Source organism: Lissotriton helveticus, chromosome 1_1 (genome assembly GCF_964261635.1).
Source record: "Lissotriton helveticus chromosome 1_1, aLisHel1.1, whole genome shotgun sequence".
NCBI classification, from domain to species: domain Eukaryota; kingdom Metazoa; phylum Chordata; class Amphibia; order Caudata; family Salamandridae; genus Lissotriton; species Lissotriton helveticus.
Window position 1 is genome coordinate 1,790,839,188 of NC_136057.1, and position 23,397 is coordinate 1,790,862,584.

At 48.3% G+C, this 23,397-nt stretch overlaps 1 protein-coding gene across 1 annotated transcript in view; it reads left to right on the forward strand.

Annotated features, from left to right (window-relative positions):
- Window positions 1-3,290: 3,290 nt before the first annotated feature.
- Window positions 3,291-23,397, forward strand: part of TNFRSF13C (TNF receptor superfamily member 13C) — a 54,744-nt gene continuing 34,637 nt past the window's right edge. Inside the window, exon 1 of the mRNA XM_078640574.1 lies at window positions 3,291-4,769. Within this exon, the coding sequence (XP_078496700.1) occupies window positions 4,697-4,769 (73 nt within the window). The 5' untranslated portion in view covers window positions 3,291-4,696. The remainder of the gene's footprint in view (window positions 4,770-23,397) is intronic.

A 23,397-nucleotide genomic window follows, 5' to 3' on the forward strand; every position in this document is an offset into this window, starting at 1 on the left:
AAAGACACACAAGGTATCTAGCCCTTTGTATAGCAGAGAAAGATACACAAGGTGTCCAGCCCTTTGCATAGCAAAGGAAGACACACAAGGTGTCCAGTTCTTTGTGTAGCAGAGAAAGACACACAATGTTTCTAGCCCTTTGTATAGCAGAGAAAGACACACAAGGTGTCCAGCCCTTTGTATAGCAGAGAAAGACACACAAGGTGTCCAGCCCTTTGTATAGCAGAGAAAGACACACACGGTTTCCAGCCCTTTGTATAAGAGGGAAAGACACACAAGGTTTCCAGACCTTTGTATAGCTGAGGAAGAAACACAAGGTTTCTATCCCTTTGTATAAGAGGGAAAGACACACAAGGTTTCTAGCCCTTTGTATAAGAGGGAAAGACACACAAGGTTTCTATCCCTTTGTATAAGAGGGAAAGACACACAAGGTATCTAGCCCTTTGTATAGCAGAGAAAGATACACAAGGTGTCCAGCCCTTTGCATAGCAAAGGAAGACACACAAGGTGTCCAGTTCTTTGTGTAGCAGAGAAAGACACACATTGTTTCTAGCCCTTTGTATAGCAGAGAAAGACACACAAGGTGTCCAGCCCTTTGTATAGCAGAGAAAGACACACAAGGTGTCCAGCCCTTTGTATAGCAGAGGAAGACACACAAGGTTTCCAGCCCTTTGTATAAGAGGGAAAGACACACAAGGTTTCCAGCCCTTTGTATAGCAGAGAAAGACACACAAGGTATCCAGACCTTTGTATAGCTGAGGAAGAAACACAAGGTTTCCAGCCCTTTGTATAGCAGAGAAAGACACACAAGGTGTTCAGCTCTCTGTAAATCCTACTACATACATCTTGGTAGCACCACAGTTCCTTATAAGCATAAATGAAACAAAGATGGTGTGCACTGCTCCAGGCAATGCTGTAGAACAGTGTTTCCCAAACTGTGGTCCGCGGACCCCCAGGGGTCCGTGACACATTCCCAGGGGGTCCGTAGGCAGCAGTTTTAAAAGCACAGAAAAGTTTCTTGTGTAATTAGAAGCTTTCCAGCAACAATAAAAGTGTCAAGATAATTCCAGTGATTAATGTACCTGCTGGAGAGGGAGGCGAATTTTGTTCGGTGGCAGCTTTGACTTAACTAATGTAGCACAGAGGGTTAATGTGCCTACTGCAAAGAACGTGTAACATGCATTTTAGAAAAGCAGTATTTTATGTGCATAGGTTCGTGGTTACTGCTTTTGTCACAGAGATTATTTTGTTACTGTGCACTTCATAAGTGGCAATCGTAATCTAGCAGAGGGGCCTATAAACTATCATCAAAGAGCTGCTTGCAAACTGCATGGTACCAGTTAGTAACTAATGTTTTTTCCCAGTTAGTCATTATCCTGATGCTGCTAAACAGATTTATGTGGGCGGAAATACATTTTTAATGTTCTTAGCAATGTGTTATGCTCTGAATTCTGAGTTTGTGCTTTTCCAGACCAAGCACTCTTTAAAAATGCCTAACAGTATGAATGACATGTAATCTTTGTAGTCCCCTTTACCTTATGTAACATTTTATATACACACTGATTTACATGTATGATTCAATGTCTCGATATGTGTGTGATGTAAAGTGCTCTGACATCCTACAATGGTATGCTATAAAACAAATGAAATCCATGTGGCAAAGGGGCTGTTCCTGTAATATAAAATACTAAGGGCCAGATGTACGTTTTTATATGCGCGAATGGGTTCGTGAACCCATTTGCGCATGCAAAAACCTATTGGGCCATGTACATAGCCTATTTCGCGAGTCGCAATTTGTTTGTGACTCGCTAAATAGGTTTTGCAACTTGCTATTTGGAAAGGGCATTCCCTTCCAAATAGCCAGTCTCAAAACCATGCACAAATGTTTTTCGGTCGCAAAACACTTGCAGTTACCACCTACTTCAAGTAGATGGTAATGCATTTGCAAATAGGAAGGGGTCCCCAGGGGACCCCTTCACCTTTGCAAATGCATGCAAAATTATTTTTAAGGGCAGGCAGAGGTCCTGCCCTTAAAAAATGAAACTAAATCGTTTCATTTTCTTTTTTTCTTTAAATGCATGGTAAATGGGCTGCATTTTTTAAAAAACTGCTTTATTTAAAAGCAGTCCCAGACATGGTGTCCTGCTGAGCCCAGCAGGCCACCATCCCTGGGAGGGCGGGCATTTCCAATGGGCTCGCAAATTGCGAGAGGCTCATTAATATTAATGAGCCCTGCAATTTGCGACCCCATTGGGAATCCCAAACAGTGTTAACACACTGTTGTACATTTCATTTAGCGACTTGCATTGTGTCCCCAATTGCGAGGCGCTAAATGAAATGGTTGTACATCTGGCCCCAAAATCCTTAGTACTTTGAGTATTTGTTTTGTGTGAACACGTGTGTTTTTTTTTAAAATTACGGTTTTAATATTTGAAATTTAACTCATACAAATTGCTTGGGGGTCCCCGGCTTCCAGTGGTTACTCAATGGGGGTCCTCAGGAGTCAAAAGTTTGGGAACCACTGCTGTAGAATAAACATTCGTGCAAGTGCGGGAACCCGCCCTTCCCGGCTCGAAGTGTGTGATCCTCAACAAAGTTAATGCACGTCCACACTCTGTGGCTTCTGGTCAGAGCTGTCTGGTGTGACTGCGCGTGCGATGCTGTGGCACAGAGGTAGACGGCGACTGTCTGTTACAAAATGAAAGTTCACTTCACGTAATGCGTTGAGGTGGGTTTCTCCGCCGTGGGCGCGGGCTGCTACGCAGTGACGCGTCCCGCACTCTTTCCTGTAAGTGTGCCGTCGAGTTCAGAGTTTCACTTCTCTCGGCGGAGTCTCCTCCCTCCGTTTTGCCCAGAGGAACCTTCTAGCTCAGCCAGTGCACCTCAGACCTGATCTGTCGGTAAATACTCCATTTTTGAGAGCACCACAGTGAGCACACAGCTCATGCAGTGAACCCATTTTGCGATCTGCGCCGCGTGCAGCTGTTTCTAACGCTGAGACCCGCGTGCAGCTCGGCCAGTGCACCTTAGTTGTGATTCGCAGCACCACCTACCTATGCAGTACATGGATGAAAGCACCCCTGAGGGCCTGAACCCCAATCTTAGCTCCCCTCTCCCCTTGCAACACGCCCACGCTCTACCAATGCATCTCCACCCTGCCTTTGAGCCCCCTCTCCCCCTCCTACGGGCTGGGCCTGCTCGGTTCATTCCCTGGGGTGCAGTGGGAGGGCAGTGACGTCACGGGTACATTTCCTTCCTCTCAGCCTCGGTACTGAGAGCAAAGACCACTCACTCAGTATGAGAGGGCGAGACAGCGGGAGCATCAGGCAGACCGAAAGCACTCTGCACCAGAGAGAGTGGCCGGCAGCTTAACCGAGAGAGCATGACAGCAGTCTGCATCAGAGAGACAGACTGACAGCAGTCTGCAGCAGAGAGACAGGCTAAAAGCAGTCTGCATCAGGAAGACAGACTTGCAGCACTCTGCATCAGAGAGACAGACTAACTGCACTCTGCACCAGAGAGACAGACTGACAACAGTCTGCATCAGGAAGACAGACTGGCAGCACTCTGCATCAGAGAGACAGACTGACAGTCTGCACCAGAGAGACAGACAGGCTGCACTCTGCATCAGAGAGACAGACTGACAGCACTCTGCATCAGAGAGACAGACTGACAGTATTCTGCTTCAGCGAGACAGACTGACAGCACACTGTATCAGACAGACAGACTGCATTGGAGAGAAAGACTGACAGCAATCTACATCGGAGAGACGGACTGGCAGCACTCTGCATCAGAGACGGACTAAGAGCAATCTGCTTCAGAGAGACAGACTGACAGCACACTGTATCAGACAGACAGACTGAGAGCAAGCTGCATCAGAGAGACAGACTGACAGTATTCTGCTTCAGCGAGACAGACTGACAGCACACTGTATCAGACAGGCAGACTGCATCGGAGAGACGGATTGACAGCAATCTGCATCAGAGACGGACTAAGAGCAATCTGCATCAGAGACGGACTAAGAGCAATCTGCATCAGGAAGACAGACTGACAACAATCTGCATCAGAGGGAGGCTTACAGCACTCTGCATTCAGCAGACCGGCCACAGCAAACAGAGTTACCGCACTCTGTATCAGAGAGACAGACTGACAGCACTCTGTATCAGAGAGACATTCACCATCGAACAGAGATCCTGACAATTTTATACATAAGAGAGGCCGTAGGATAAAACTCGGCATCAGTGAGACTGACAGCCCTCTGCACGAGAGACAGGCTGACTACCATATATACACCGACGAGCAAGACTGAACACGAGATAAACAGCTTTTCAGTGAGTCTGACGCCTCAGACAGACAGCACTGCAATCACAACTCACCCAGACAGACTCCATTCGGGACGAACTGTTACGTGGAGAGAAGGGCCTACACCTCAAAGGACGATTGACCTCATCAGAGACAGTCCCAATTGAGGGAGGCAGACATATTTCAGAGAGTGACTAGATACAGTGGAGAGACATACCGAGAACACTGTCAGTTTGACAGCTCTTGACACACGAGGGTGGGCACATCCCTCATCCCCTCCATTAAAAAGAGACTGACTGTTTCTGCACCAGAGACAGACTGACGGCGAGAGGCAGCTGGGGTGACAGAAGGCTGCCCACCAGACCGACAGAGAAGAGACTCCCTTGGAGTGTCGATGGCGCGGACCTGCATGGACCCCTCCATGTACTATGATGAACTCATCAGGACGTGCGTGAACTATGAGCCAGGTAAGCACCGCAGGGCACAGGCTCTCTCTCTCTCTCTCTTCTCTCTCTCATCTCTCTCATCTCTCTCTCTCGTTCATTTAAACTCGGGACATTGCTGGAGCGCCCGGCTTTGATTTGTCGAGAATGTGAAACTTTCATTTCCTATTTCAGTTACCTTCGCTCATGAGCTGAGCTGCAAGCACATTTTACTAACCCCTTTTACATCCAATCAGGCGCGCAACACCCGTTGGAATCAAAGGGCTTCAGCCCCCCCCCTCACCCCCCTCGTGTGTGGCAGCCCGGGCTCAGACAACTCCCGGGCACACGCAGCCGCACCCGAGCACTTCACAGGTCTTTAAAAGACCATGTGCATGTCAAAGAGGCTTTGTTGATGTTTCACCTCTTTTAAGAGCCCCTGCAGCGCCACTCTACCTACCTACTACCTACTGCTTAAAGTTTCAGCCCCCCCCCGAAATTTTTTCTTAGCCCCCCCTCCCCCACCATAGTGCCAATATCGGGCTCACTCACCAGCCCTCTTGCAGCAACATACATGAAGCATAAATAAGCAGACAAGACAACTTTTTGTTGGAGAGAAAATTGCTGCAGGTTTATTAGCATACACTTGTGCCAACATGGTGGGTTATCTTACAGGCGATCCAAAGGCAAGCCGCCCCTCGCGGCCTACCACCTAAGCGGTTGTGGTGAGGGATAGCCACTCCCACTTCCGGTGAACTATTGTTCCACCCTCTTGCTCACGCCCCCTCCCTACGAGGGACGGAGCGTTCAAGCGACCCCCGGTTGTACAGGTTTCCAACCGCCCGTAGGATAGCGGGGCGCCGTCGCACCCCAGGGTCCACCGCACAGACTGCCTTGGGATATTATGCCTCAGCACCCTTTGTGCTCCTGAAGAGGGTACCCCTGAGTACCTTTACGCCTCTGGATCGCCCTGTAACTCCGTCAGAGCCCTGGGTGTGACGACAGTCACAGCCAGGGCCCCCCACCAAGGCCGGCATTCTTACTTACATCCTGCTATTTCTAGGGCCTCTCCCCTATACAGCAAGAACCAGTCCATGCTTATAATGGGCAGATGTACCCCTCGCTCTCAAAACACCCTGTGAATTTGACGTGTAGCACCCAAGCCTAATGAGGCCCAGTCTCCTCTGCCCAGAGCAATTACGCATAGCGCAGAACTTCCTGCGCGCTGGCTCCATCGCCTCCTCTGCCAGGCTCCCTGCCACATGAGCCTGGGGTGATTTCCGACCACTGACGTTTACCTGTCCCCTTGGATGCTAAGTTGCACCGAGTGGCCATTGTGGTCTTCTAATCTGGTTCGTACTTTGCCACATTGACCAGACAATTCCCTTGTTATTCTAAATTATCCCTGTTGCACATAGCAAAGGTGTCACAACAGGCTTGAGGGAATAAGGGTATGGTGTCCATCATTAGACCCTGTACCATTTTGTGAAGTGCCGACCACAGATGCCCGGACCCTGTTATTCACCTTCGACCCTTGATACTTACACCAGGGTTGGTGTCGAACTACAAGATTGTGCGTCACATGTTTAGCTATAGTCCTTTTTGGTGGCTTCGCGGGGATCCATCTGTGTCCCTGTAAATGCTGTGTCACTCACTTCAGCCCTATAATGTCCTAGCCCGTCCCTCAAAGACACCTACAGCCTGCTGCACTCCGCAGCTCAGGCGAGGGGTTATGGCCCAGGACACCCCAGTCTGTGTTTCTAACATAATCCCCTCTACAGGCTACACCTATTGTGATTGGCTAACCCTGTCCTGGTAGGCCTGTCAGAGGCCAATCCCCCCCTTTGGTGACTATCTTGCCATGGGGTATGTGCCCTAAGCACGAGTGTCCTCGCATATTTGCCGTAGATCAGGATGGCAAACCCACGAACGAATACTTGCCCGTTTTTGAGCAGTGGGAACGCCCAACAATCCTTCTTCAATCATATTTGCCAAATTAAGCTCTGTCCCCATGCTCTCCTCAGCATATTGCACCCAAACCTATAAAATAGCTGGCCGCTTCTGCCAAAGCCTGGCTATAGGACGGGACTTTTTGTCTGTCTAGGATTATCTCGAGGGTCCATCCCTTGGTGCATGCTTGCAACACTTAACCTATTCCATTAGTTGGACAGCCCACTGCCTGGCTGCTAGCTACTCTGACATGAGTATAAGGCCAGTTTGAGTTTTACATAGGCAACGTCCCTACTAACACTGTGTAGAGTATCTCTTCGTGTTTATCTCATGTTCTATTCTTCCTCCTTTGCCTGGCACTTATTGGACCCTATGAAGCTTTTAACAAGCACTGTATGCAACTGTATATACATGTTGTGCAACTAGGAGAACTGTTACTTCATCACTCGTACTTCCTGGCATGTGAAAACTGCAACAGGAAACCTTACTTTAGCACCTGAATAACAAATAAAATACTGTCTAGGTGAAAGCTTTCCAGTGGACTTAGCCAAGGGCCCTCCACTGCGTGTCAACCCAAGTTGTTGAAAAATGTTTTTCTTTTCCTGTTAAATATTGCCTGCCCACATCCTGACCCTTCAAGTAAAATGAGTCAAAACAATCGCCTACATGGCCATAAACGCACCAACCTGTGTCCAGAGAAATTAGACAAGTAGAGTCTTATTGTATCAGCCAGACCAAAAGCGGAGCCAGACTAGAAGGTCCTAGTGGGGTCAGACTGGAGGAGGTATGTGTGGCTAATTCAGGCCCAAAATTCTGTGCAATTGATCCCGCATCGCCATCTTGCCAGTGGGCCTGAGTGTAAGAAACTGGTGATGCTGTGATGCAACTTATGTGAATGTCTCAGCGTGGGCCAGAAAGTCGCTCTTACGGAAGTCCAGGCTTGACAATACCGTTGCCCCTGACCACCTGGACATGCCCTCTCCCCTGCTGTGTGCAAACCCCATTGTGTGTCACAAGTCCTGACCTTCAGATAACTACTGGAAAAGACCCCTGGGCACCCCCCTAATGATTATCATACCAGTCTTCTGCCAATCTACCCGTGTGGTTATCCCTCCTGTCATCTATGAGTTGAGGCCAGTAGTTGAATAAGGTAATTGAGCACCACTGGGCTGAAGTGTAAGGGTCATGGGACTTGCACAACCGCTACACTTAACACTGCTTCTACTTCTCCCCTACAAGAAGTCTGAACCAAGTTGCCACCTTGCCCCCCAAGAGCACTTAACCAGGAACAGCCTTCAGGCTCCTGGCCCGGAGCACGCCCTAGCAATTCCTGCTTCCGTTCCCACGTCTCCTTGTCAGAGTGGTGCCTGTGTACTTGATCTGATTGTCCTGCTCCAAGCCCTGGCAGGCCGGACTGCTAGGCGTGGTTTGACCATTATAAAATGAAACCCGTGCGTTTCTGAAAGAGAGAACAAATCCATGAAAACAGCCCCTAACCAGCACTGACCGGTAAGCCTATTGCTAACTCGATCGCCAGGATCAGAGCCCATTACTTGCGGTCCAGTTGATGTACAAAATAACTCATTCCATTATTGCACATGGGATGCATGATATGCCCAGACACACCATTTGTTTAAAAGAAAACGCATTACAATACTGTCACAGGGGATGCAAGATTTGCCCACACTCTGCCATTGCTAACCGAGCGAACACCCCAATTCATTTCCTAGTAAATCAACAAATTGCCCAGACTCATCAGTTGTTTTAGGAGAGAAAACAACCCATTATTGCACAGGAACTACCTTCTCTGCTCAGATTCACCAGTTGACTACCAATGTATTACTTCCATGGGGCGTAACCCGCGCGCCCCACAAACAGGTACAGTAGTGACTCCTGGGGAGAACCTGGGTGCACCAGACCCTAGCTCACTGCCCCCCCCCAGTGTGCATGACCCTTATACCTGTTGATAGTTCAGGTGGCCCCCCATGTGAGTCGGACGGTTCTCCAGCGGTGATCCTGCATATGAGACATAAAACATCCATTAGAAGCCCTCCCCCCCCTCATATACCAATATATATTCTCTGCAATGAGGCAGGGGCCTTCAATGCCCCCCACGTTACCAAGGCCAAGCCTGTTTGTCAGTTACGAGAACTATCTTGCCCATATTACATTCTCAGAAGGAGTTGGGTGTGGCACACACTTGCGTACCGACAGAGGTAGTAGTGTAGTGTCGTGTCTTGAAACTAAGTTAATTATTCAGATGCTCAGTCTGATAATGATTAAACAAGAAGAATCCTACTACCTGTGTAAAAGGGAAAAGGAGGGGGGAACATTCAGTGTTCAGACCCGGATGATGAAGCATGACACCAAGGGGCCTGTTGGTGTGTGAGGGGTATTTTACACAACACTGAATGTTCCCCCCTCCTTTTCCCTTTTACACAGGTAGTAGGATTCTTCTTGTTTAATTATTAGTGCCCGTGGAGTAGGAATCCTACTTTATACTCTACCTCCCTTCTTTGTTAAGTATAGCTCAGTCTGATAATGACCATTGCACTTTGGTGTGTGTGATTTAGTATCACATCCTAACTCGTCCCTTTACCATTCTACCCAGGAAGCTTCCTCATCCCAGGCCTTCAAACTGACCTCAAAGTTCTCCTCCTTTAAAGACACTTCCAAATACAATTCATGCCCTCTCCATTATCTGAAAAAAGGCCTTTTATTATAGCAAGTTCTATTCTCCTTGACAATGGAAGTGTCTTCCCATAGTGTTCTTGTGGTTAGAGAGTCTGTCATTTATTGCAGTATTATCCTTCTACCTGTTTTTGGTACTCTTTTGTAACATGCACATGTCACTTTTATCTTGAAACACACTGTTTTACTTCAAGCGAACGCTCAGAATGACAACGCTTCTCAGCACTGAATTACAGAACAGGTAGTTAGACAATTCATAAAATGCCATTTTGTAAACCCAGAAACTTCCCTGTTAATTAACTTGCTTTCTAGAAACATTTGCTCACCATCCCTGCTTTGTACAACATAAACACCTCCCGCCGTTTTCAGCTGACCCTCTCTAAAAGCCGGGACAGGAGCTACATTTCCTGAAATCTGCCCGTACATCTGGTAAAAAACTGGGACCGTCCAGGCAAATCCGGGCACCTGGTCAATCAATCAATCAATGCATTTATATAGCGCGCTACTCATCCGGAGGGGTCTCAAGGCGCTTGGGGAGGGGGGGGTCCATTACTGCTCGAACAGCCAGGTCTTGAGCTGCTTCCTGAAGGCGAGGTGGTCTTGAGTCAGGCGGAGGTGGGTCGGGAGGGAGTTCCATGTCTTGGCGGCCAGGTAGGAGAAGGACCTTCCTCCTGTGGTGGTTCTTCGGATGCGTGGGCGGCGGCGAGGGCGTGGTTGGTCGATCGAAGCTGGCGTGTGGGGGTGTAGAAGTTGAGGCGGTTGTTGAGGTATCTTGGGCCTTGGTTGTGTAGGGCTTTGTGAGCGTGGGTGAGGAGTCGGAACGTGATTCTCTTGTTGACCGGGAGCCAGTGCAGGTCTCCCAGGTGTCCAGAGATGTGGCTGTGTCTGGGGATGTCGAGGATGAGTCTTGCTGAGGCGTTCTGGATCCGCTGGAGTCTCTTCTGGAGTTTGGCAGTGGTTCCGGCGTAGAGGGAGTTGCCGTAGTCCAGTCGGCTGGTGATGAGGGCCTGGGTGACCGTCTTCCTGGTCTCGGTGGGGATCCACCGGAAGATCTTACGTAGCATGCGCAGGATGTTGAAGCACGACGAGGAGACGGCGTTGACTTGTCTGGTCATGGAGAGGGAGGAGTCCAGGATGAAGTCCAGGTTGCATGCGTGGTCTGTTGGTTTGGGTGCGCTGCCCAGGGCGGGGGGCCACCAGGAGTCGTCCCAGGCGGAGAGCGACGAGCCCAGGATCAGGACTTCCGTCTTGTCTGAGTTCAGTTTCAGGCGGCTGTTCATCATCCACTCGGCTACGTCTGTCATCCCTTCGTGTAGGTTGGCTCTGGCGGTGGCGGGGTAGTTGGTGAGGGAGAGGATCAGCTGGGTGTCGTCGGCGTAAGAGATGATGTTGAGGTTGTGTTGGCGTGCGATGGCCGCAATGGGGCTCATGTAGACATTGAAGAGGGTGGGGCTGATCGAGGAGCCTTGAGGAACGCCGCAGATGACTTTGGTGGCTTCTGATCTGAACGGGGGGAGGCGGACTCTCTGGGTTCTTCCGGCGAGGAAGGAGATGATCCATTCTAGTGCCTTCTCTTGGATTCCGACGTTGCTGAGGCGCAGCACTAGGGTGCGGTGGCAGACAGTGTCGAATGCCGCGGAGAGGTCCAGGAGGATGAGGGCCGCAGTTTCCCCGTTGTCGAGCAGGGCTCGGATGTCATCGGTGGCTGCGATGAGGGCGGTCTCGGTGCTGTGGTTGGCCCGGAAGCCAGACTGTGAGAGGTCGAGGGATCCGTTCGTCTCGAGGAAGGCGGCCAGCTGCTTGTTGACGGTCTTCTCGATGACTTTGGCCGGAAACGGGAGGAGCGAGATGGGGCGGTAGTTTTTGAGTTCGGTGGGGCCCGCTGATGGTTTCTTCAGTAGAGCGCTGAGTTCAGCGTGCTTCCAGCTCTCCGGGAAGGTAGCGGTGTCGAAGGAGGTGTTTATGATGTCCCGCAGGTGTGGTGCGATGACAGCGTCGGCCTTGTTGAAGACGTGGTGAGGGCAGGGGTCGGTTAGAGACCCGGAGTGGATGGAGTTCATCGTGCGACGGGTTTCTTCGGTGTTGATCGGGGTCCAGGCGCGGAGGGTGGTGGTGGGGGGTGCAGGTGCGGTCGTGGGGTGCGTTGGCTGTGTGCTGAAGCTGTTGTGTATGTCTGCGATCTTGTTGTGGAAGTAGGAGGCCACCCTAACCAGACTCCAAGTGTTGGTGCTACAGGGCGGTTGCTGGCTTTGTGTGAGGCAGCCATTGTTCACTTCGGACAGTGGGGCCAACCCGTAGTCAGCTCCCACCTCTCCGTCTCTGTGAGTTGGGGAGGTTGGCCATTGAGACCCTTTGTTGTAGCTGTAGTTCCCCTGCCGGAGTGACAGAATCCTCCTCTTTCCCGTACAGGATCACCAGTTCCTTAAGAAATGGCGTCCTGCTGAGCCACCAATGTGATGCAAGCTCTCTAACTTTGTCTAGGTTATTGGGGATCTTCGTGTGATCTTTTCACACCCACTGGCTGTGTTAAGAGACAGAGAAGCTGTAGGAAGCTGGGTTTCTGTTGCAGTAACCACCCCCCTTTTTGTCAGATTTCTGATGCACTTTGACTTGATGTGCCCTGGGTCCCTGTCAATCAGGTACCCAGGGCCTGTGTTCTTTCCTAAAACTGGACCTCTGTATGCACAATTGACACCTCTCTGACCACATGCATGTCCCTTGCAAAAGGTACCGTGGGTACCAAGGGCACTGTGACCAGGGAAGGCCTCTAAGGGCTGCAGCACATATTGTGCCACCCTTAGAGGTCCCATACCTTAACACAGACACACACACACACACACACACTACTATTGCAGGCTCTGTGTTTTGGTGTAGAGAAAAGTGAAGAGTCAGATGGCACACATCCCTGTGTGACATGCCTACATCCCACTGCCTATGGTAGGTCAGCCACCTCTCTAGTTGGGTGCACTATGCCACTGGTGAAGGTACAGGTGCATGAGCTCCGTACCCCTACAGTGTCTAAGGCAATTCTTAGACATTGTAAGTGCAGTAAAGCCATAAAGAGTACATGGTCTGGGAGTTTATCATTACGAACTCCACAGCACCATAATGGGAAGTCTGGTATCAAACTTTTCAGCATAATTAACCCACACTGATGCCAGTGTGGGGTTTATTATACAATGCACTCAGAGGGCACCTTATAGATGCTTCCTAAAAAATGACGAGCCTCTGGTGGGTTCCGTGACTGGTAAACACCAGCTGCCACCACAAGACGCTGAGCCTGCCGAGGACAAAGAAACCTGATGCCTGGAACCACCACTGCATCTGACGCCTACGGCCCGAGTCCCAGCGAGGTCCCCTATCACTCCAGCATCCAATTCCATCGTGGGTTGACCCCTCCAGGACTCCCCAATGTCACCTGCAGCCTCTGCACAGAGTCCCCCCCCCAACTGCAAATGGCCCAGTAAGGTGAAATCCCATCTCAAAAGACACCCTGTACCCTGGAGAAGAGGATCTGGGGTGCACCTGTGTCCCGAGCACTCCAACTTACCTACCTAGCTGTTGGCTCCTCCCGGAAGTCTTCCTGGACCCAGACTGCAGCCCAAATCCAAAACCGGCAACTCCCATTGAACACAACAGGGCACCCAACGCCAAAACAGCACCTTGCACCCGGCCGCCCCTGTGCAGTTGTGGGTGCACCTTGTGTGCTAACTCGGATCCCCCTTTGCCCTGAGCCTAAGTCTAGGAGTTTTGCTCCCACAACCCTATGGCCTGCTCGTGATCAGACACCAACCGGAGGCCCTATCCCCCTGTGGATAACACTGGCCTTCAGCACTCTGCACCCGGCCACCCTAGTTCTGCTGAGGGTGCTTTGAGAGTGCATCCTTGACTCTGGGGGTACCTTGGTTTCTAACCCCAGAAAGCCAACTCCCAAACCTAAGTATTTACCTTGAAACCAATAACTTCATTTCCTCCCATAGGATTGCATTGACTGCTTTCTCGTGAAAATTGTTCTAAGTGTTGAGTTGGTTTGTATGAAACTCTAAGAAACTGCAAAAAAAATACAAACCTAATCTACTTACATGTTCTCTCGGAAATGTCCCAGTGTGATATCTAGGCATATCACACTGAGTAGAAAAAGTAACTTAAAAAGTAGCATGAAAAGTAACTTGAAAAGTAATCTGTAAAGTAACTGAAAAGTAATTTAAACTCAATTAAAATCAAATTACTTACCTGTAACCAATCCAATTGCCTTCAACTGCATTCAAACTGTATTTACATGCATTATTCTTGCAAAGTATCATTTTACTTTATCTGTACCAGGCCTCGCTTGGTTCTAGAACATAAAATATAACTAAATAATATTTTAATACAAACAACATTGGTCTAGTTCAGTCTTGGAGTGTGTGACATCATTTCTACCCTCTGATAAAGCCTAACTGCTCGCCCACACTACCACAAATAGAGAGTAAGGTATTCTCTACTTTTACCTCTGCCTACCTTTGGGGTTCCACTGGACTCTGTGCACACTATACCTTACTCTGGTATAATATATACAGAACCAGCTTCCTACAGCAGTTTCTTAAGGCCCCATGCAGACTAGGTCAGTGGATGCCAGTGCCTCAGTGAATGGACGCCTTTGTGGTAATTCCTCCACGGCTGAATATGAATTTGTGGCTTAAAGCTACCTTTCGCAATAAAGGAGACTTTAAGGCAGCCCCCAGGATGCCTCCGCATGCCTTCTAAGAGTTAATCCTAACCTGTTTCCAAAAGTAATGCTCAACTGGGACAGGAAAAAGTTCTCCTAAAAAATGTCTGCAGATCTAGAGTCCATTCCCACTAGTTTGGTTTAAGAAAGAGATGTGAAGTACCGAAGTCCTGACACCTTCATCTCTTAACAAGGGCTTGTCTAGCATCTAAATATTTATAAAAGAAATGCTGGGGTCAGGGCATTATGAATTCAGCTGACACACACACATAAGGTGAGACAGGGACTTCATGTGTAAAGGTGGGCCAGTCAACAAAGCTCCTAGACTTAGGCTCAGGTGAGGTTGAGGCACTTGAGTTTCATGTGACTTAGGGTGACATCGGAGCACCCTGTGCCTGAAGGTGACACTAGCTCATTGTATTAGGGTTACGCACTTGTGCTCATTGTATATTAGGGCAAAAACGTCCGCTTCCAGTGTGTTTGAGGTAAATGTCCCCACTCAGTGCTCCTCATAGAGGTGCTTTCAAACCGTTTAGGTCTTCTAGAAGCATTTGACCTGAAGATTATAGCACTTTCCTCAAAGGGCATAGAAAGAAAAGGTTTTAAAATAAAATAATATCAAGCATTGTCAATGTCACTAGGTCTGGATTATAACTGAAAGTATCTCTGAACTCACTGGTGTGTTTAGTCATGCAATAAGACATCATCCTTGCCCAATGTCACTCAACCTTGCACTTGTACGTCTAATCGTTTCCCCATTGACTCATTCTTTCATTTATTAAGTTTCCAATCCACAATAAAACACATGCATTAACTAGGCAAACATGAAACATACATTAAAAGAATAAAGGTATAAAGGAAATATGATGCTGCCTAAACTCGACAGGCTTTTGCTTGCAATAACAAATCAAATAAAACATAGCAGTGGGCGGTTGTCTTGCAACAGTATTGTACATAGTGTATCTTTGTTTAAAAGTTTCAACATGGCTGCAATATGTTGGCCATATTTGAATGGTCAAAACAATAGTACGCTATGGAGCATTCCATTCCAAGATGGCCACTAGCTTAGAGGCTGTAGATGGATGTATGACGTTACAACGCATACTTTTACAATGCATACCTTTACAACGCATTTTTTACAAAGCAGCATCCATTACAACGCATGCCATTGCAACGAATTTTTAAAAACTACCTTTACAACGCATTCCATTACAACGCATACTACCTTTACAACGCATACCATTACAACGCATAACATTACATTGCATGTATGGTAAGTATTGGATAGTGTAGAGGTAAAAATTACTATTCTAACTCCAGGGGGTGCAACAGTAGGGTAAGTGTTGGACAGTGTAAGGGTACTATGCGTTGTAATGGTATGCGGTGTAATGACATGCGGTGTAGTGGTATGCGTTGTAGTGTCATGCGTTGTAATGGTTGCGTTGTAATGGCATGCGATGTAATGGATGTTGCGTTGTAAAAGTTTTGTTGTAATGGTAGTGCGTTGTAAAAGTTGCGTTGTAAAGGTTGTTTCCCCTGTAGAAGCAGTGTACTACGGATTAAATGAGAAATAAATAAAAGGGAACTCAAACAAGGATAAAATGGAAGACTAAAGGACTGTTCAACCAACCCTGGTACTGAAGCACAATCAATCAATCATAACATTTGTAAAACTCGCTGCTTACCCGCTAGTGTCTCAAGGCGCTGGGGGTGGGGGGTGCTGCTACTGCTCAAAGAGCCAGGTCTCGAGGAGTCTTCTGAAGGTCAGCAGGTCTTGGGTCTGCCGTAGGTGGGTGGGGAGGGTGTTCCAAGTCTTGGTGGCGAGGTGGGAGAAGGATCTGCCACCGGAGGTCGTTTTTTGGATACAGGAGGCTGAGGCGAGGGTGAGGCCAGTGGAGCGGAGCTGGCGGGAGGGGGTGTAGAAGCTGAGTCGTCTGTTGAGGTATGCTGGTCCGGGGTTGTGGAGTGCTTTGTGTGCGTGGGTGAGGACCTTGAAGGTTATCCTCTTGTTGACGGGGAGCCAGTGCAGGTCTCTCAGGTGGGGTGTGATGTTGATGCAGCGGGGGATGTCGAGGATCAGATGTGCAGAGGCGTTTTGGATGCTTTGCAGCCGTCTCAGAAGTTTGTTTGAAGTTCCTGCATAGAGGGCGTTTCAGTAGTCCAACTTGCTGATGACGAGGGTCTGAGTGACCGTTCTTCTCGTTTCGGTGGGGATCCACTTGTAGATCCTGCGGAGCATGCGGAGGGTTTTGAAGCAGGAGGAGGAGACGGCGTTGACCTGCTTAATCGTGGAGAGGGTGGAGTCTAGGATGACCCCTAGGTTGCGTGCGTGGTTGGCGGGTGTTGGGGCTGTTCCCAGAGTGGTCGGCCACCAGGAGTCATCCCAGGCCGAAGTGGTGGATCAGAGGATGTCCCTCATCCATTCGGCGACAGCCTTCATTCCTTCGTGGAGGTTGGTTTTAGCGGTGTGGGGGTCTTTGGTGAGGGAGAGGATCAGCTGGGTGTCATCGGCGTAGGAGATGATGTTGAGGTCGTGTTTTGTCGGGCGACGTGGGCAAGAGGTGCTATGTAGATGTTGAACAGCGTTGGGCTGAGGGATGAGCCATGGGGTACGCCGCAGATGATGTCAGTGGCATTGGAGCGGAAGGGGGGAGGCGGACGCTTTGTATTCTGCCGGAGAGGAAGGATGTGGTCCAGTCCAGGGCCTTCTCTTGGATCCCGACGTCGAGTAGTCGTGCTCGTAGGGTGTGGTGGCAGACCGTGTCAAAGGCGGCTGACAGGTCCAGGAGGATGAGGGCCGCTTTTTCTCTGCTGGCTAGCAGGGTTCTGATGTTGTCGGTGGCGGTGATGAGGGCCTTTTCAGTGCTGTGGTTGCTGCGGAATCCGGACTGGGATGGGTCCAGTATGCTGTTTTCCTCGAGGTAGCGGGTCGGTTGTTTGTTGATGGCTTTCTCGATGACCTTCGCCGGGAACGGGAGATGGGCCGGAAGTTCTTGGGGTCCTTGGGGTCCGCCATGGGTTTTATGAGTAAGGCATTGATCTCGGCATGCTTCCAGCTCTCCGGGAAGGTTGCTGTCTCGAAGGAGATGTTGATGACTTTCCGGAGATGGAGTGCGGGGGCTGTGCTGGCTTAGTGGGTTGTGTTCATGATCTTGCTGGTGTTTTCACCGTTGATGTTGGTCCAGGAGAGCAGGTGGTTGGTGCGGGAGGTGGTCGTTAGGGCAGAGGTCTCAGTAGTTGTCTGGGCAGTCGTGACGTTGAAGCTGTTGTGGATGTCAGCGTTCTTGCGGTGGAAGAAGGTGGCCAGCGAGTCCCACAGGTCTTGTGAAGGTGGGATGTCGTTGGTGTTGAAGCCGGGTTTGGAGAGTTCCTACACGATGTTGAAGAGCTCTTTGCTGTTGTGTGCGTTGTTATCTAGGCAGTCTTTGAATGAGGCCCTTTTGGCAGGTCTGATGAGGTGATGATGTCTGCGGGTGGCGTTCTTGTGGGCTGTATAGCTGTCTGGTGTTCGTTCACGGAGCCAGTTCTTCTCCATTTTTCGGCATGTTCGTTTGGAGGCCAGGAGGTCTTTTTGGTGTACTAGGTGGCTTTCTTGTTGGTTTGGCTGTTGGAGGGTTTCTTGAGCGGGGCGAGGGTGTTGGCGCAGTCGTTAATCCACTGTCTGAGGTTGTGGGCGGCAGTGTCGGGGTCCGTGGGTGGGTTCTCGGCGAGGGTGGTGGTTAGCTGGTCTTCGGTGACTTTGCTCCAGCATCTGCGAGGCATCTGTTGGGTGCGGTGGTGTGTGGTGGGCTTCCTGAAGGTGAAGTGGATGCAGCGATGGTCGGTCCAGTGGAGTTTGGTGGTGTAGTTGAAGGAGATGTGGGAGCTTGCGGATGAGATGGGGTCAAGCATGTGGCCTGCAGCGTGGGTGGGTGTAGTCATGAGCTGCCTGAGTCCGAGGTTGGTGAAGTTGTCGATCAGTCAAGCACACTCCTTTTTAGGTCGAGCCTAGAGGAGCGCATGCGTTGCTTGCTCGACTTTTAGTAAGGGGCTTTTCTAAGTGCTATCCACAAGCTTTTCCTGGCCTAAGGCTTGCGTGGATGTGCGCGTGAACGCGAGCAGCCACCATCTGCCTTTCTTATCTCATTAAGCCTTGTTTTAATGGCTCCTCTGCTCGCACTCCCCCCTCCCTTCTCCCCCTCCCTTCTCGTCAGCTTTAATCAGGCTCCTCTGCTTGACCTACCCCCACCCTTCTTGTCACCTCTGCTTGTTTTTCTTTCAGTGGGGGTTTGTATTTAGACCCCTCAAAGCAAAGACTGGTCTACTGAGAGCAGCAGGCAACAACGACTACTGATAGCAAATGACAGCCACCCATTGGAGCTGTGAACTCCCGCTACCGGTCTTTTAAACGTACCTTTTTTTTCTTTAAAGCATACAAACTGTGCTGTAAATGCCCCCTCCCTTCTAGATGATCTCCCCCATTGGTTTGGTCTCCCCCTACGGGGTTTATGTGAAGGGGGAGATCATCCCATGGGGAGATTAAAACAATGGAACATTGTATCCACCATGGTACAAAAATGGTCCATTCAGAAATATTATTAAGTTGTGTTTTCTTCCTCCAAACCTGGTGCCCCTTTGCTCTAAATCATCATAATTTTCCGGCTCTCCCAGTCTCCATTTTCTCAGGTGCAAATGTCCCCTTCCTGCTCTTTCACGTGTTTCCACAGTGATCTCCTCATCACTTTGGTGCGCTTTCATTCAGTCCTATGCTCAGTGTCTTTTATATGCTCAGTTTCAGTGTACGTACTTTCTCGCTAAGCCATTCCAGATGCTGCTTCGTATCATTACTAAGCGCTATTTCATGGTCCCCCATCTGCTCTTTATTTGAAGACGTTGTTCGCTTTTATTTCATGTCACTCTTCTGCTTGCTCTCTTACTTTCACATGCAAAGTATTTCCTTCAGTGCCAGGGACTAGTATGGTAATGTGTGCTATGTGAAACAATACTTTTGCTTTCAGCCAATGTTATTTTTAATTTGCGAACGACCTGCATCCCCCACCCTCCAGTCTATCCAAAAACGTTCTATGAAAACCTTAATGGTTACAAAATGGGCACTAACAGTAAACAAGCATTGGCATAGCCAATAGGTCTCGCTTTTGGGACCTTATAAGTATTTAGTTATGCAGCACAATATCCTTGGTGCAACAACATCAACTGTTTCATGGCTAAACACTTATAAGTTCCCAAAGTCGAGACCTACTGGCTATGCCAATTCTTGTTAGATAGTGTTCCTAGTTTTTGTGCCTCTATGGCAACCTCAGGGCAGCACTTTCTGGCAATTGGATGATAGCAGGGTGCTAAAGAAACTCTAACTTGAGGTAGAAAAGGGCAGTTTCGCAGCCCCTCAATGCATGCATACATATGGGTGTATGTATTTTGCATTATTTTATTTTTTTGTAAGAGCATGGCAAACAAAAATCTTAGGTCCTCCTAGGAGGGTCTAACAAAAATTATCACAGTGCAAATTGTCAACCACCAAGGTTCATAAAAAAAAGTAACACCATAACCATTACCTGCTAACGAAATCTGTGAGATGCTATGTAACAAAATACGAGACTTGTGACTTTAACACAGTGTATAACAATCCACCATTAAAGATCTTTCACATTTAACATATGCTTTTAATGATAAAGAAACCAGGCCCACTGCCATTTGGTAACTTATCACAATAAACAGACCAGACCTATGGCATCTGACATAGCTTTTGCTAATGTCCCAGTCTTTAAAATTGTTATGTCATCATACCCAAGAGAGGATTGCTACATTGAACACAAGTGGTCTCACAAAGCAATCATCAGACATACAATCATTACCCAGTGACAGTCCCAGTTGGGTAGCAATAGTTAAGACCCATTTCCATAGGGAATGGATCTTTTGGTTTGCCTATTACTTTGGCGCTTCTTGACGAATCTTCACAAAACGTTCTAAAAAACAAGCTGTATCCACCTCAGCTCCCTCCTGGAAAGTTTTAGGGTATTCCATCCATTGGGGGCAGAGAAAAAGGGTGGGGTCCCAAAATGCGTTTTCCCAGCGCAATTTGTTTTAGGAAAATTGAACAGCGATACCGCAAAAATGGCTAAACGGAATCGCAACAAAATTTGGCAGAAAGCGAGATCTTGATCCAGAAAGCATGTTTTTTGTGATAACATTCAGTACTTTGTGAGAAATTAAGGTTCAAAATGTATGTATATATCATGCCGCAGAGGATCAGTGGATCCAACAGGTCTAAAGACAAGAGCTAATTGACTGCAGTCAAATCAACAAAGAAATAGCAACAGCCATTGTAAGACTCGGGGACTCAGTCCCCTCCCTCAAAAACGTTTTTTTTAAAACATAGAGAGGCAGGTGAGGGTTACCCTGTGCCCCTAGATGGGTTTTTTCCTTAGGCCTGGTAAAGCACCCCTCCAGGCCAAAAACTGTAGTATTTTTGTACAGCACTCTAAATCCCCACCAGGAGGGCCTGGACAGGGGAAAGTACTTTTTTGAAAATATTTATTTATATTTTGTATTGAAGGGGGCGTGCAGCTCTTTTCCCCAAGCCATTTGGAGGCCCGGGGACCCTATCAATAGGGCTGCATGACATTAAAAGGTAGCTGGCAGTGCACCCTGCCTCCTTGTGCAATTTTGAGGTCCTCGGGACCCCATTCCCTAGGGCCGATTTACTGTTAAAGAGCAGGTGGGTGTGCAGTCCCCCTACCTGAGCCTTAACATGTCCCGGGAACCCAATCTCCCTGACCCAAATTTATTTTGAATTGCAGTACCACCCGGAACACCCACAGCAATGAGAGCCATTGAGCTGTTATGGTTAGCCCCAGAGCTGCCACGGCCCCTGCCTGCACCCATTCCGGGTGTAGCAGCAACAGGCTACATGTGTTTGTTCCCACTAGCCCCCGGCAGGAGCAGCTTTTCTCTGCCCAGTGGAGTTGAAGTTCTCCCTGCCTGCGCATGGGCGAGCAGGGGACAGCAGTAAGTATCCCGGGTGATGGGGTCCCTGGGACATTTCTGCCTTTGCGCTCAAGGGGGGGGGGGGTGTCACTGGATGGCTTGGGGAGGGGCTCCCCACACCTTCTCCCCGGTAAAAAACAAAAATTAGCCCTGGGGGTATGTGATTCCCAAGGGACCTTTCATTACTCAGGGGGTAGGTGGGGGGGCTCCATGCCCCTCTCCCCAAAGAAAAAACATCAGTCCTGGGGGATGAGGTGGCCAGGACCCCTCTAAGGTTCGCAGAAGGGTGCCTTCCATTCCCCTTCCCAAAAAGAAAAAAGCATCAACCAGGGGAAAGGGTCCCCTGGGCTCTTCAGGAGGGGGGCCACACCCCCTCCCCATTAAAAGGTAGATCGTCTCCAGGGGATGGGGTCCCCAGGGCCTTGAAAAGACTCTGGGGGGTGGGGGGCTGCACGCTCCCCTCTCCATTAAAAAGTAAATCAGCCCAAGAGAAGGGCTACCCGAGGCCCCACAGTAGTTCAGGAAGAGGGGCCACGTGCCACCTCCTCATAATAAAAATAAAATAAAAAGCAGTCAATGTGAAATAAGCAGAGCAGCTAATTTCGCATTCACTTTTCCAGCTGGGGAGTGCCACATTATGCCCTGCGAGGGCTTTTTATTTACTATTTTCTAATGCTGGAGGTGGTGTTGGAATGGGCTGGGGCATTATCAAGCTTTATTTTAAATATGGGGGGTTGCAGGGTGCACAGCAGCTCCCCAAACAACAATAAAAAAAAATTGCTGCAAGTCTCCTGGGTCATTGAATCCATGACCCCAGGAGCAGTTACCATAATTACTAAAGGAGTCTTAATTAGAGCGGTATGCTCTTCAGCTGTAATGCGGGGACTCCTTGGTTCTATGGCTACATTTTGTGGCATAGGAATTTTTTTAAAAAGCACTCAAAGAAATGTTCATGTGTTTTTTAAATGCTTTATTGACAATATTTTGGAACAAGCACTATTATTAAACATTGAAATGTCTGAATTGATCAAATATACATTTCAAGTCACAATCTTTACTCAATCAACATGTGATCATAAAAGAATCATAACATCAGTAAAACATTTAGAATCAGTGAAACAGTTAAAGTTCTATATAAAAGACATGCTTTTTAAAAAGAAAAAAAACAATTCTTCACAATAAAATAGTCGCTCCCTGCCTCATGGTACGTTGAATATATGTGGCAGTTAAAAAGCAAATCCTTGCAGATGGCAATATCTGGAGGAAAGCTAACGTGGCTCTACCACATCTAATGTTGGCTTGTTTTAAAAAAGTTAAAATATACAGTTTTCTCAATGAAGCATACTATTTACAGAAGAACATAAAGTGCACCGTGCGTTGTACAGAGCAGCTATTTCAAGGGATAGGTGCAAATTGGCAATGTAGGTGCCCTGTATAGGATAGGCTACTAAAAAATGAACAATAGTCAGTCTTAATCTCACCAGCAGAAACCTATGCTCCAGATTTGTGACCCAAGTTAGTTACGGCTCAATATCATTACAAGTACAAATTTCATCGTATACCTGAACAGTGGCTTTATTGGCTCTAACTGCAAACTCTTGACATTACATTTAGTTAACAAGCATTTGCAATGCAATAGGTCTCACAATATTAAAGTTTGAGGTATTGGTGTTGCATTATTTAGCAATGCCAATAGCTCAAACTTTAATAATGCGAGACCTATTGCATTGCAAATGCTTGTTGTATTCAGGAACTTGTCGCTCTGCTGTTAAAATGATAAATGGGCAATGTACTGTGATATTTTTCTGCTTACTGTAAGAGCCATTATTCTTGCAATAAAAAGATTTAATACTAAAATGATAAATGGGACTGCAAGTCCCATAATACAAAGCAAAGCCCTGGACTGAATGATTTAATCCCACATGTAGCTGAGAGACTTCAGAACTACGAGAATCTTCGGCCAGTGCGACTAAAGTACACCCCTGCTCTCGTGAATCTTTACGCCACAGAACATCGTTAAAAAGATTTTGCATTGCAGCAGTTCAATGGATTAGGGAACTCTGCCTTTTCAAAAGCAGTTTGGAAAACAGGACAGTGAAGAGCAGGCACACTAAAACAGACAACACCCGGCTGAATATACTAGGCCATTATAAAATGCAAGGCCGGAAGAAAGACGAGAGAGGTGGTTAAATGTTTGTGTCTGCAGGGGGAAATCATCTGTCAAACCACAGGAGCTCGCCCAGCCCCGCCCCGATATCTAAAAAACTAAAGGAATGTGTTGGTGAAAAGAGGTGTCTGAAAATGCCCCAAAGGTGGCTCTGGAGTATGAGCCTGGTCTCC